Source organism: Pogona vitticeps, chromosome 5 (genome assembly GCF_051106095.1).
Source record: "Pogona vitticeps strain Pit_001003342236 chromosome 5, PviZW2.1, whole genome shotgun sequence".
Lineage (NCBI taxonomy): Eukaryota > Metazoa > Chordata > Lepidosauria > Squamata > Agamidae > Pogona > Pogona vitticeps.
Window position 1 is genome coordinate 149,848,596 of NC_135787.1, and position 14,170 is coordinate 149,862,765.

General features: G+C 39.0%; 1 protein-coding gene across 2 annotated transcripts in view; it reads right to left on the reverse strand.

Annotated features, from left to right (window-relative positions):
- The window catches only part of PPP1R12A (protein phosphatase 1 regulatory subunit 12A), a 130,063-nt gene that overhangs the window by 57,006 nt on the left and 58,887 nt on the right, over positions 1 to 14,170 (reverse strand). For both annotated transcript variants that reach the window (XM_073000328.2, XM_073000330.2), the window contains exons 4-8: positions 13,223 to 13,382; positions 12,183 to 12,327; positions 4,510 to 4,584; positions 3,289 to 3,377; positions 2,768 to 2,925 (exon numbers count right to left, since the gene is read on the reverse strand). In XM_073000328.2, the coding sequence (XP_072856429.2) occupies positions 2,768 to 2,925; positions 3,289 to 3,377; positions 4,510 to 4,584; positions 12,183 to 12,327; positions 13,223 to 13,382 (627 nt within the window). The remainder of the gene's footprint in view (positions 1 to 2,767; positions 2,926 to 3,288; positions 3,378 to 4,509; positions 4,585 to 12,182; positions 12,328 to 13,222; positions 13,383 to 14,170) is intronic.

Genomic DNA, 14,170 nt, shown 5'->3' on the forward strand with positions numbered 1-14,170 from the left:
GAGTTTTAAGGCCGGTTTCGTTACCTTTTTCCACTCTGGACAAATGTGAGTTTGGTGACTCTTGCCCAAACAGAACAAGCAACGATCATGGCCGTCCATAAAATGAATTTTATTGGCACACGTTGTGCAATGTTTGAATGGGCCTGAGGAGGCAATTAAAAAAGGGCAGGGGGAGGGGAAAAGACAAGAAAGAAAAAATAATTCACAGGGAATGTCTGTAAATAAAAAACTTGATTAAGTCTGCAATCCAATAATTGAAAACCGTAAAGCAGTCAAAAGAGCAATATACCACAGAGAAATCACAAAAAGCTCTTAAGTCCGAAAGAAGTCCGATTTCAGCGGCAGCTAAAAGGAACTGAGGTATTATGGGTGGGCGGACCATGCATTCCACGGGGCAATGTCCTAGTAATCACATCTTTTTAAGCTCTAGAATATTCCAAGGAGTCCTGCACAGGCACACTTAAACCCATTTGTGTGCATTCACAGAGGCCATGAAGAAGGGTATATTCTTTAGAGTGATTTTTTTAAAAAATCAGCCTTAGATGTGAATTAGTATAAAACCGTAAAGGAGTGAGAGGAAGAAAGAGTTATCTAAACTAGAGATGGGCCGACAAGTGGATGGTGCTTGTGGAGGTTGGGACTGCCCTGCCGAGTTCCTGCCAGACTGGCATGCCACCAGGGACAAAGAATTCCAATGGTGCACAATGAACGGTGAGTTCCCCAGTCTGGGGAGGGGGTTGAGAAGAGCCTGCACAGCATCTGGGCTACCTCGTGACAATATTCAGATGGAAGGTTTGGGCTCACCTCTAAATCTAAACTGTATCTGCATATTTTAGTGAAAGTTAGCTTTATAGTATAGGATATGAGAACAGACTCATATATTCACACATTACATTCTAACATCTTTTAGAAATATATATCAATTTGTTATAAACAGATCCTATTGAATGCAGTATACATTGGTGCCCCGCTTGACGATTACCTTGTAATATGCCGAAATCGCTTCATGACGATGTTTATGCGATCGCTATTGCGATTGCAAAACGATGTTTCAAAGGGCTTTTTCGCTTGACGATGATAGCCTGCTTCGGGAACCGATTTTTCGCTTAATGACGTCGGGTTTCAAAATGGCCGCCTGCTGTGCAAAATGGATCCCCGTGGTGTTTAGGAGGGCTTTTTCGCTTTACAGGCACTGGAAAATGGCCACCCTATGGAGGACCTTCGCTGGACGATGAGGTATTTCGCCAATTAGAACGCATTAACCGGGTTTTTAATGCATTCTAGAGGGTTTTTTACTTTCACTTGATGACGATTTCGTTGTATAGCGATTTTACTGGAACAGATTATCGTCGTCAAATGAGGCACCACTGTATTACTGAATATATTTAGTATGCCCTGTTTACAATTTATTTTAATATTTATTTCAAAATACTGTATCCTACAAATTTGTTATTTCCTTCAAAGAGATAAAGAATTTAATTTTTATAACTCCCAAACAAAGGATGCATAATCCCTTTCCCACTGACCTATGAAGCAGGCAGAAACTAGACATTTTCAACACACCATCTTGTTCAACAAGAACTGTTTTGTCAGCTAACAGCACCACTGATCATCTATCAGACTGCTTTTGATTTCAGTTGAGTAAGACTGCAACTAAGAATGCCAAACAGCACTGCAATCGATCAATTTCTGAAATCCATGAAGCCTGACACCAAGAAAAACTTTTAAAATAATATATGCACATTTAGATCTGTCTCCTGCTGCAATTCAGATTTGCTGCTATGTCCATCTGCCTGACAATTCTGTGCAGCAGGACATTTGCTTCCCTCTGCAAAAGGACAAATGCACAAAAGACGCTTTTATTTCCGTTTTCTTGTTCTTTCATTGATTCGGGGGGGGGGGGAAGCCTCTTAAATGTGAATAATTTGTGTTAACGAAAGATCAGTAATTTAAAGTCTTGTGTTTTTCATGCTTCCGTTTATCATTTAACTTTTCTTTTACTCCTTTGTCTTTTAAAATCACCCTGGAATATTTTTTTTGTCCAATAGCATTGCAAGGGCTGCTAACAGCAGCTAGTCACAAAGTCTAATAGTGGAGAGAAATCACCTCATATTCTAGTTGCTTTAGTTTTGGGGGAGGCGTTGTTTATATTTTTTGCCTTTTCTTGCTTGGTTGCTTTTCTTGTTTTGGGAGAGGGAGTTGTGCACTTTCTTTTGTTATTTTTTCCCACATGGAGGAAGGTGCTTTCCCTGTTTGATTTTTTAAAAATTATTACTTGATTATTTTACTATGAGTAGTTATTCTATTAGAACTATTTATTTTTGTGGGTTTGGGGGGCTATTTCTTCTAGTGGTTGCTGTTGTTGGTTGTACTACTATTTGATTTTGAAGTAGATTGATTCTCTGTTGTCTTTGCTTTTTGGGGACAGTTTTTCAGGTTCTTTAGGGCTTTTGAATAATTGCCAGATAGACTATGAATGGGGAAAACCCAAACAAAATAACCCACAAGTGTCAATCTCTTTGATCTTAAATGACAGGACTGATGCATGAAAAACACAGAAGAGGTGCCCTCCCAAAACTACCTGAAATTAAACAAAATGTTTTTGCTGTGCACTTTTCTACACTGTGCTGTCTGACATTTCAATGAATACACATATCCAGAGACAAAGAAGCATAAATAAAACAAGAACATAATGTGTAAACCCAGTATTTGATTCAAATAAAGTGTATTTAAATGCAGTGGTAAAGTAAAATACTTCCTACATTACCTGTTTCTGCTTCAGATTCTGAGTCTTCTTCTTCATCTTCCTCACTAGAGCAACTGGACTCATCCTTCTTTCCCTCTTCCTCTTCATCTGCCTTTTCCTGTTCTAGAGACTCAATATTGGATGCATTCTTCTCTTGCTCAATGATCAAAGTCTCTTTACTGGAACAACATTGGTTTAAAACAGTAAATATTTATTTCACTACTAACTTTATTTTAAAAAATGAGCTGAGAACCTATTCTGTGCTGACAGTTGTGCCATACTGCCTTCTATAGCTTTTGGTCCAATGGTAAATAACTACTGCCAAGAAAAATGACATGCACTTGCTAGATGTCTCCATTCATGATGCTAAAAATGTCAAACCACTTACACTTTGGTCTGTATGTAGCACAACAGGGTTCCTATCACAATATCCTGGCTGGGACTACTTCATCTCTTCCTCTCATTACCAGAACCTTCCACATTAATTCCTTACCATCTCCATTTACCTACCACTCAGAGTTAATTTTATCTCATCTACTTACTTTTTAAATGGTTTTTGTGATTGATTATTATCCATGTTGGCTGTAGATTCAATTAAAGGCGATTTCTTTTCCTTTTTTTCACTATGAAGCTTTAAGAGAAATTAAAAACCAAATTAATTTCTTCACATGCAGATACATGGAGAGAAATAATGTCACAAAAAGGGCTTATTCTCTGCTCCACCCAAAAAATTAATAAGAACCTTTGCTACTCAAACACTGTCCCAATATCAAAAGACTACATAAAAACAAAATCCTTTGTCTTTCAACAAAAATAATACATTTTTGTTGAATGGCAAACAAAGTTCATCTTCTGAACATTTCCAAACTAGGAATACACAGAAGAGAAATGTAGTTATATGCAGATGCTCCAGGTGAGACTCACAGTAAACATCCCTGCTGCACAGATATTTGGACCATCTTATTTACAAGGTAACTCAGATCTGCATGCTGCACCAACACGGTAGAGTGAATTCAAAGTGACTCTTTCGTACACAAACTTCTAATTATCAAAATACTCAAATTATCTGATATTGCAGGAAGCCAAAAGTACTACAGTGAATTTGTTTCCAGGTTTCACATTTGCAGTGTTTTATTCGTATCATTAGTAAGTTAGCAATAAGACACACACACTGCACATTTGCGACTGTGCTGAAGAATAGTGAATGTAAAGGATCTTCAGATAATTCACAATTTTGATTAGATATTGGAGGAAGTAGTGTTTAATAAGGCATGACCTGCAAAAATATTCATCAACTCTGAAAAAACTGAGAGAACACACGGAAGCATCTACATCCACTTTCAAGAGAAAAATAAATTGACAAGAGTCTGTATAACTTTCTTTTTTCTGATGCATTCCAACTACACTTTTCAGAAATGTTTCAATTTCTTATTTTTATACAAGTCATGAGAATATTTATCTATGCAGAAGTTAGTGAAGAGATCTTAAGTTCTGAGAAAATGACCACTTGTCTGTTTACTACTCCAGACTGCTAAAGACACATAAGATAAAGAAGAGGTTTGAAATTGCAGCACATGCTTCATCTACATTAAATTTAAAGTCCAATTCCAACACCTCCCATTGAACAGTCTCAGCTTCAAACTGGACAGATCACAAAAGTCAGAATACCAAATACTAGACTACATGTACCAGCAGTCTGATTATTTTAAGTTTCAAAAATTAATTCACAAAAACCTATGTTCTTAAAATACAAAAGAAATTACCATATTTTGCTTCTTTTGCAGTTCTTCTAAATACCCTAAAATGTCTTCATCAGCTACATCAAATGCTGTCTGGCCCTGCAGGATTAATTAACCACAAATTAGATTGTGGCACAATTGTGCCAGTCATATACAGAGGAGCAGTATACTATCCAGCATCCTACTTAATGCCAGCTAAAAAAAAATACTGTACAATCCTATCACTGTGTGTATGTATAGTGAGAACTCAAGAGTGGGAATGGTGTAGTATAAGTGAAAATTTGCTTAACTGAAAACAATTTTTTGAACCTAGAAAGTCTGAAATGTATTTACATAATTAGTGATCCATCTCTGCATGGATTCCCATCCGCCTCCCCAAAAATATCAGGAAACAAAACACGGTTCCTCACAGCACTTCACTTTAAAAAGGATGTAGACACATCGGAATAGATTCAAAGGAGAGCAATAAAATTGTCTACAGTTATGAAAATCAAGTCTTATGAGAAGAAATTTGAAGGTACTGCATATGTTTAAGTACCATCTTACCCCAAGGCTGGGAAATGACACAAAGGCTCTTTAAACTCTTCAAGGACTGTCACACAGAAAAGAGCAAACATCTTTTTTGCTGCCCACAGGGCAAGATTATATGCAATTGACTTAAGTTACATGAGAGCAGACTTTGGTTAATTTTAGCAAAACCCGAATAAATTCAAAAACATAACTAGTTATAATGAATAAAGGACTAGATCCACCTAATGAATTATATTGTCGTTTCTTTTTATTTTATTATATTACATTTATGTCTTATTGTTAGCCGCCCAGAGTAGACTTCGGTCTAGATGGGTGGGGTATAAATCGAATAAATAAAATAAAATAAAATATGCAGATGCTGAACGGTCATTTGCTGGGAATGTTTCATCTGTAGACTTCCTGCACTGAACAGAGATTTGGACTGTTGGTCAACAAGATTTATTACAATTCTATGATTCTGAGAAATCTTTAATATTCCTCTGATTTATAATTAAAAGCATGTGTCAGGGTGGGTATTAGAGATGGGGGTATTCGTATACAGTACAAATAACTCTGCACAGCTGGACTTAAGAATGATCCAGCCCCTGGGGCCGTACCATCCACTCACGCATCCGTCAGCAGCAGCAGCCTTAGTCAGCCTTCCAATTGCTCCTGGAGCGCAACTCTCTTTCTACTTATCTAGCCACTCAGCAGCCATGCAGGTAGACTCATCCCTGGAGTTGGCTAGATGAGCAGAAAGAGAGCAGCGGTCCAGGAGCGATTGGAAGGCTGACCAAGGCTGCCGCCGGATGCGTGAGTAGACAGTCCCGCCTTAGGGGCCGGACCCTCGTTAAGTCCAGCTGTGCAGAGATATTCGTATCCATATACAAATACGAATTCATATTCGTATTCATATGCGAATACCCTCATCTGTAGTGGGTATGTGAAACGACAGTATCCCAATCCAATGCATGCACCATATACAGTGGTGCCTCGCTTAACGAGTGCACCGTATAACAATGAAATCGCATAGCGATCCGTTTTTTTGGATCGCTAATGCGATCGCTCAACGTTTTTTAAATGGGGAAAAATTCGCTTTGCGAAGACCGGTAAGCGTTTCGCTTACCGATCTTCGCAAAACGAACCCCGACGATCAGCTGTTCGGCGGCCAAAATGGCCGCCGGAAGCCGGGAAATGGCCCAAAATGGCCGTGCGCAGCGTTTTCACGCCCTCGTTAAGCGAGGCGAGGGCGCGAAAATGGCTGCCGGCCATCCTGAAGCTTCGCTGAACGGTGAGTATTTGGCCCATTTGGAACGCATTAAACGATGTTTAATGTGTTCCAATGGAAATCCCTGCCCCGTTCAGCGATGCTTCAGCATAGCGAAAGTTAATCCGGAACGGATTAACCTCGCTATGCGAGGCACCACTGTATATGGTGCAAAATATATCTTTCAAATACTTAATTTCATGTACCGCATAGATTTGTTACTGCATCCTACATATCAACAAATATGATAGGACATATTTATAATACTGTGAAAAGGAAAAGGGTTAGATAGTTTGGTAGATGTTTGCGAGTCAGCTACACAAATTCCTTTGACATCTCATATTAATGTTTAAAGGTAAAGATTTGGAAATTCAAATATAAAGCAGAAATGGTAGTTTTCGACATTGTTGTATGTATTTGACAACCATCCACACAAGTATGGTTTCTGTGTTCTATACTTATTATCATGGACACTGAGGGATTAAAAATAAGGGAGACAATGCTTTTCATAAGAATAAGTTTAGATTTATAAGCAATGATTAAAATTTTTAAAAGGGAATCAAAATTATCTAGGGTTTTCCTTCCTTAATTCTTCTTAGAGGTTGTTCAGTTCACCTCATTTTTTAAAATAAATTTACTGTTTGATTATGTACTGCACCATCAAGCAAAATCTGCATTGTTTTTCCCTAAATTCAGCATGTATGTTTTCCAAAATACAACTCTTTGTTGGGAATCTGCCTTTTGAAATCTTTGTATGTGCATCTTTTGGTAGTAGGCCCGTATTTGGCAATTGCTTGTTTTTCATATGGGTAAGCAAAGAGAAAAGGTATTTATACATGTTTGAATTTGCAAAATTCATGAAGATTTTAAACAGCATGTTCTATGACGAAAACTATATTTACTAAATGAAGCAGAGTTATAGGGCTATTTTTCATCAATGATCTGTATCATTAGGTGAATTTGAGCTAACACTAGCAATATTCAACAAACATCTTTTCCACCCAAACAGAAAAGCAAATACTGAATAAACCAATTGATAAAAGATCAAGTGAATACAAATTCAGTTTTTTAAAGATAAAGATATTAATCTGCATACAACTGACATATAAAAAAGTATTAACATATCTCAGCTGTTCATAATGCTGAAAGTTGGACATTATGGCCTATGTCCAACTGATAGCCCCAGAATAGATTCACTGAATCAGTGGAATTTACCTATGTGCTGACTTGCCATTCTGAAATTGATCCAACAGGTCTTCTCCAGCTGGATCTACCAACTGGATTTTGGTTAATACTGTATGTATTCTTAATTTTCAAACACTAATATCTACATATTTTATTTTAGAAGTCTTTTGTCAACATCACAAAAATCATACAACTAATGTGTAAAGCTAAAAGAGGGGCAATCAACTGTTTTTTCCTAGAAAACCTTACTTGATGTTCCATGCCACACTCTATTCAGAATTGGAGAACATAATTTATAATCTGACACAAAAGTCAACATGTGAAAGGGGGGGTCAAACTGGAAGGTCAAATAGAAGGCTTAATATTTGTTTGGATTCATGGCCTATATATGTATAAAAGTAATCCATTAACAAATCTAACTAAATGCTGTTGGCAACAGTCAAGAAATATGTAAATTGTAGGTTTCAGCAAATTACAGAATGAAAATATGAGAGTGCTTTTATTCCTCCCCCTCTTGGTTACGTGAGTACTATCATATGAAAATGTAAACCTGTTGCAGACCTAAGGAATCAACCTTATTACTCTTCAAAACAAAGCAAGACCAAAAAAAGGTGGCTCTTCAGCTGCTACTCTGAAGTGCTAATTTCTGAAAAGTTTTTTAGGGTAGGAGAAGAGATGAGATTTGGCAAGATCAGGAAGCTCAAATGGAAGAGGGAGAAGCAATCAGATAGTGCTTATAAGAATGAATATACAGTGGTGCCTCGCTAGACCCCGCTAAACGAAGAATCCGCATAACAACAACTTTTTGCCATCGCTATAGCAATTCACAAAACAGTCATTTCAATGGGCGATTTCCACTTGACAATGATTTGGTCTGTGCTTCACTGCTCGAGCACAATCGGCGCTTATCTGGAGGCAGAGAAGGGTGTGCACTGTTGGCCAGTGAGCTTGCCGCCCGGGTTGCCCACACACCAAGTGGGCTGGGGGGGGAAGCAGCCGCGCCGAGCAGGGGCTGGCTGGTCTTGCCACCGCCGTGCCTCAGAAGCCCGGCAGTTAGGGATTCCCCCCAGTATCAGTCTCCTGGCTGGGGGTTGGGGAAAAACCTTGTTGTAGATGGCCCCTTACCTGGCTCAGTGACATGCAGGGGCGGGTCTGCCGTGCTTAAGCCATGCCAGGGCTTTTTAAAAAAAGCAGCTCGGGATTCCCCCTCAGCTAGGCTTCCCCATGGGTGGATTAGGAGGAAAGCCCTTCTGGGGGGCTGGCTGTCTCGCCTCCACGGCGCAACGGGACCACATGGTCGAGAGGAGTTTTCAACCTTGGGGTCATCAAGGGGAAATCCTTCCTGCTGCCTGGGCTCTCCTCTTCCCACAGCCCCAAATCGTTTAATTGGAAGGCAGAGAGCGTGGCTGGCTCCTGCTGTTTGATCCTTTCCAGGAGGCTGTGGGTAATTGAGAGATCCCCCTTTGTTTGGCTTGGATGAGCAGGACCATGTGGCTCCTTTAGAGTGCTTAATTCAGGGCGGAGTGGGGAAATCCCTTCCTTGTGGACTGCAGAGGAGCTCCTTTACACCGGGGATTGATTGGGGAAACTCCTCCTTTGTAGTAGTGGCTCCTTTAAAGTGTTTCATTCAGGGAGGAGTGTGGAAATCCCTTCCTGGTGGTTCACAGAGGACCGTTTATTTGCAAGAGGTTGATTTTGACAGCTCGCTCCATGCTTCAGCTGTTCGCAAGACGATGATTTTACAGCTGATCGGCGCTTCGGAAAACGGCTTTCTTATGGGCGATTTTCGCTGGATGATGATGATTTTCTCCCCATTGGAACGCATTGAACGGGTTTCAATGCATTCCAGTGGGGAAATGCTTTTCACTAGATAATGTTTTCACGAGACAGCAATTTCAATGGAACGAATTAACATCGTCTAGCGAGGCACCACTGTAGCTAGGAACAATGGAGTTCTGAAATTTTCCAACCCATCTTTTGAAAAGGAAATGGAGCAGACAGTTCCACTGAATTTTTCTAAGGGAGGAGATACCCTACATTTTCTCAGACTAATAATTAGCAGTGGCTGTAGCACAGTTGAAATTTCCTCTCTCCAGAATGTTTTTTCCAAGAGCACTGCAAATGGCAGGAACAACAACAAGCGACATTCTGCTTTCTCCACAATGCTCTCTATCTACTATCATTCTGGGGTGTCATGACTATGCTGCAAGCTAGAAGCACTACATATGATGTAGAAACTTTGGAAAACATTAACCAAGCTAGCCTTCCATTTCCAAGGGATAAAAAAATATTTCTCAGTATGTTCCAAGGTGGTATTATCTGCACAGGAAAGGTGAAGCTAGTCCATAATATCCAATTCCCTTAAATCATGGGTGGGCAAAATGCGGCCCTCCAGATGTTGCTGAACTGCAACTCCCATAATTCCTAGCCCACACAGCCAATAGTGAGGAGATTTGGGCCTAGCCCACACAGCCAATAGTGAGGAGATTTGGGCCTATCCCATACAGCCAATAGTAAGGAGATTTGGGCTAGCCCAGACAGCCAATAGTGTGAGGAGAGTTGGGCATAGCCCACACAGTGAGGAATGTTGGGATTTGCAGTTCAGGGACATCTGGAGGGCCGCACTTTGCCCAGATCTGCCTTAAACCTTTATCATCCCAATAACTCTTTAGGATTTCTTTCAGTCATATTTTCTATCACAGCACAGCAGGGTGCTGCACTAGTTTTTCTAGTATGGATATTATCATCCCTCTGCAGCTCCCTTGGCTGCCTATTCTTCCTGATCTGAAAAAGCTCTGTCCAAGAAGCTATCTTATGACCCCTTCCCAAGACTTAAGCTCGAAGCATGGGAAATTGGAGGAAGAGATTGCTGAGTACCACAGAGATTACTGTATACTAGATAGACAAGACACATTCACACACTTCTACGTTACCTCACTATTAAGTTAAGCACACATTCATGAACCTTCCCTGTGAAAATTTCTCCTTTTTAAAGTTTATTTTCAAATGGAATATCTTTTCCATGAAGTTAATTGAAGATAGGCAAAATTCCCATCTAAGAAATTTTAGGAACAGCAAACTCATGCTTCCAGAAGGGTTTAGCCAACAGATCCTTCTATTTAATAATCTAGTTTTGTCTTCCCTTTGCAATCTTTTCAGGTAACATAAAATTGGTAGGAAACGGTGGTTACTCTTGTGCTTGAAAATCAAAACTCAAAACTGATCCAAAAGGAAAAAAAATGGTGGTTACTTCCATTAGGAATAATTCTGTGATCACTATTTGAAAGCTCTATGTTTCTGCACATTGGTAGCTGTGATTAAATGAACTATCTGCTTGCTTTTTATTAGCAACTTTCAATAAGAAATTATGTGTCCTCAAACTGGCCTGCCCATGGAAAAGTCAGATCACCTGAAATCAAAAGCTACAGAGTTAAAGAGATATTGCTTATGCTGAAATATCTAGGAATGTCTGGCTGTAATCAAAGGCTACAGTACTATTAATCCATAGTCAACTGACTCCTTCCAATCGTATTAAATTCTCACAAATGAAATACAATTATAGCAATAGGTGTTTCATACGTATTTTCCTCCAGCAGCTTAGTATAAAAGCAGGTTTACAGCATATCAATCGTTCTTGTGCATGGGAAACCTGAAACTGCTCCCTAACATTTAATAGCAAAAAAATCTGTATGCCCAGAATCCAAAAATATGCAATAAAATTACCAAATACCATAGTAAAAAAGGCTAAATGTCAGAAAAGGTAGATCTTAACACAATCCCCTAGCTAAATATCATGTATCATGGGATTAAACTTTTCAAGTTTTTAAAAAGTACTAATATAGACCTAATCCTGTAAGGGAATCAAGTTCAACAGATGTTGCTTTCTGTAATGTCCCATGTTAGAGATAGGCCATATTATCCAAGCAGCAAAATACAGTCTTTGAGCATTCCTTGGGGCTCTAGCCCTCTGTCTACCTATCCAAAACTGAGTTTTCTTAAATGCTCAGAAAGTCTGTGTGTTTCCAAAGGGAATACTGGGAGCAATTTTATCATTTTCTGCCCCCTCAGCATACTTCCTCCTGCTTCCCCCAAATTTTAAAAATTAAAAACTACCACTAGGCAGCATGAGGGAGGCTTAAAAAACATTTTTAAAAAAGTTCTGGGGAGGAGGCAGATGGGAACTGGCACCCAAAATCCAGGGACAGGCACATGCAGACCCTGGATCTCTGGAAATTGCTCATTTCTTTCCCACATGAAAAAAGATGAGCTCAAAGTTATTCTTTATTGAAATGGAACAGGTCTGTTAACTTATCATACACAAATCTGTTTATGAGTATAATTAAGGCATGTTTCAAGCAAATATTACAAGCAATAGCAAAGCAATTAAGCTTTAAAAAAAACCAGAGCAGTCATCCTACTACAGCTCAGTTGTACAACTTAATAGTTTCAGTCACATTAAGGCAGTTCTTTGACAAATTTCACATCTATGAACAATTTAATTTTCAGACACAAGGCCCTACACAATTATGAGATGAGAAACTTGTAACATTCTGACATCCTTTATATGACAAAAAGCCACAATAGTTTTCTAGCTAGGACATTCTAGTATCTAGACATACATATACTGTATATTCATTTGTGTATGGTTTACAGTGAAGTGGCACATGGTATCCTAGTTCTTTCGAACAATGCACAAAGGACTTTGCATTTTGACAAAAATTACAAAGACTCCTACCACTTTATTAACAGCCTCCATATCACACAAGTTTTCCACTAATATTCGGCATGCTTCTTCTTTACCCCAATGAGCAGCTGCATGAAGTGGTGTCCAGCCATCATAATCTTTAATATTTACATCATAGCCAGCCTGTATTAGAAGTCTGGAAAAAATGATCAGCTAAATAAATAGTAGTTACAAAAAATCAGTTAGAAATAAAGTGCTATTGCAACCAGTATTCTGTTCAACAATACCCAATGTGGTGTAGCAGACAGACCACCCCACATGGGGGGGGGGGGAGAAGAACTAGTAAAACCACTCATTAGACATTTAGGATAAATATTCATTTACCTTGAAAGCCCTATTATAATAGCTACAAGTTGGTTCTGACCTGATGGCACATAACACATCTCCAGTTCAATGCTTCCATGCATAGAGTGCTGACAGCAAAAGCTATCCTAAGGATCTGACAAGATTTGAGCTGTGTGACCAGATCGTGTGATCAGGCACACAGCCACACACCATCCACACCTTTTCAGAGTGCCACAAGAGCATCGAGTTAGAATTCTGCAGGCATCATACTGAACAATGGACTGTGAGGTTTTCTCTCCCCTCCCTGGGAACCTTGCACAAAAGGAAGCTTGATAAGGGCTTAGTGAATGTAGGAAATGAACAGTTTCCCAACATGGACTATCACTACAAATATTATGAAAAATGAAGAATTTAGCAGGGACCAAATCCAGTTGTTAGTCTCAACTTAAGAGCAGAGCCACTGGATGAATCTGACTTAAACTAAAATGAATGAAAATCCACTTGATTCAAAAGAACTCCTCGGTATGGGACTAACAAACAACTTTAACACAGAGGTCCTGTGTCTGAGGCAGAAATGCCCTAAGCTTAAGTCACATTTCTGGGCTTGGCAAACTTCCTAGAATATGCTTATATAACTATATAAATGTTTAGAAAGACTTTCAAAAGTCACATGAGTTTTGTATGTATACTGTGGATTACAAACATTGCTAACAATATTTTAAATCTGCATGAGAAACTATACTTACTTTAAGACTTCCGTATATCCTTTAGCAGCAGCTACATGAAGTGCTGTACCACCGGATTTTGCATGCCGAACATCATTTATACGACCACTGTTAAGCCACTGTCTAGCATCTCTAAGCATTATTCGTTCTTCTTCTTTCCGAGCTGCCTCTATATCAACCCCTTAAGGAAAACATATATTCACATTATATAAATACACATACACACACACACACCTGAAACTGAAACATTGGTTAACACCTACGCAAAATGTTTAGCAGTGCCTACTGCCGAAATTCATTACAGTTCTCTAGTTGTGTTTCAGTTTAAACCTAGGAGAATGAAAGAAAACTGGGTATGCTCTTGCACTAATTCTGGTACAAAATTACTTTCCACAAAAAGGCCTGAACAGAGTCCAGCTTGTCAAAATTCTTCAGTGTTGAAATATGACGTACTATACATTAGCATGAATTTCAACATAGGAAGATGATTATACAGTTTTATAAAGTCACTCGAACTGTACCAAACTTTGTACCATTCTGCGTAGTGGAGTAGCTGGTATACTAATGGCAGTTCTAGCCTGTGCAGTATAATAGCGGGGACAGCATTATCTTTAAAAGGTTATGACATCACAGCTGAGACAAAAAAGATCTGAATTTCTGTACAGTAGGGTTTCATTCATGAGGCTGACTGGGCCAAAAAATATCCAAAGAACATGTTTGCTTTTACCTACAGAAAAGCCTCTCATTCAGTGATCAGAAAGATAATGAGATCAAAATTATCTGTAGGCAGAAACAAACAAACACAAAAACACCAAACACACTGCCTAATAGCCAACTCTTCCATGTAGATTAAAACCAGTCAAGCTAGTTTACAACAACACTGTAGGTGTTCCTAGAATATAAAGGAATTATCAGTAAAAGAAGATAGGGTGTGGCTTGGAATTTCCTAAGATGAATGCCAAAAAATAT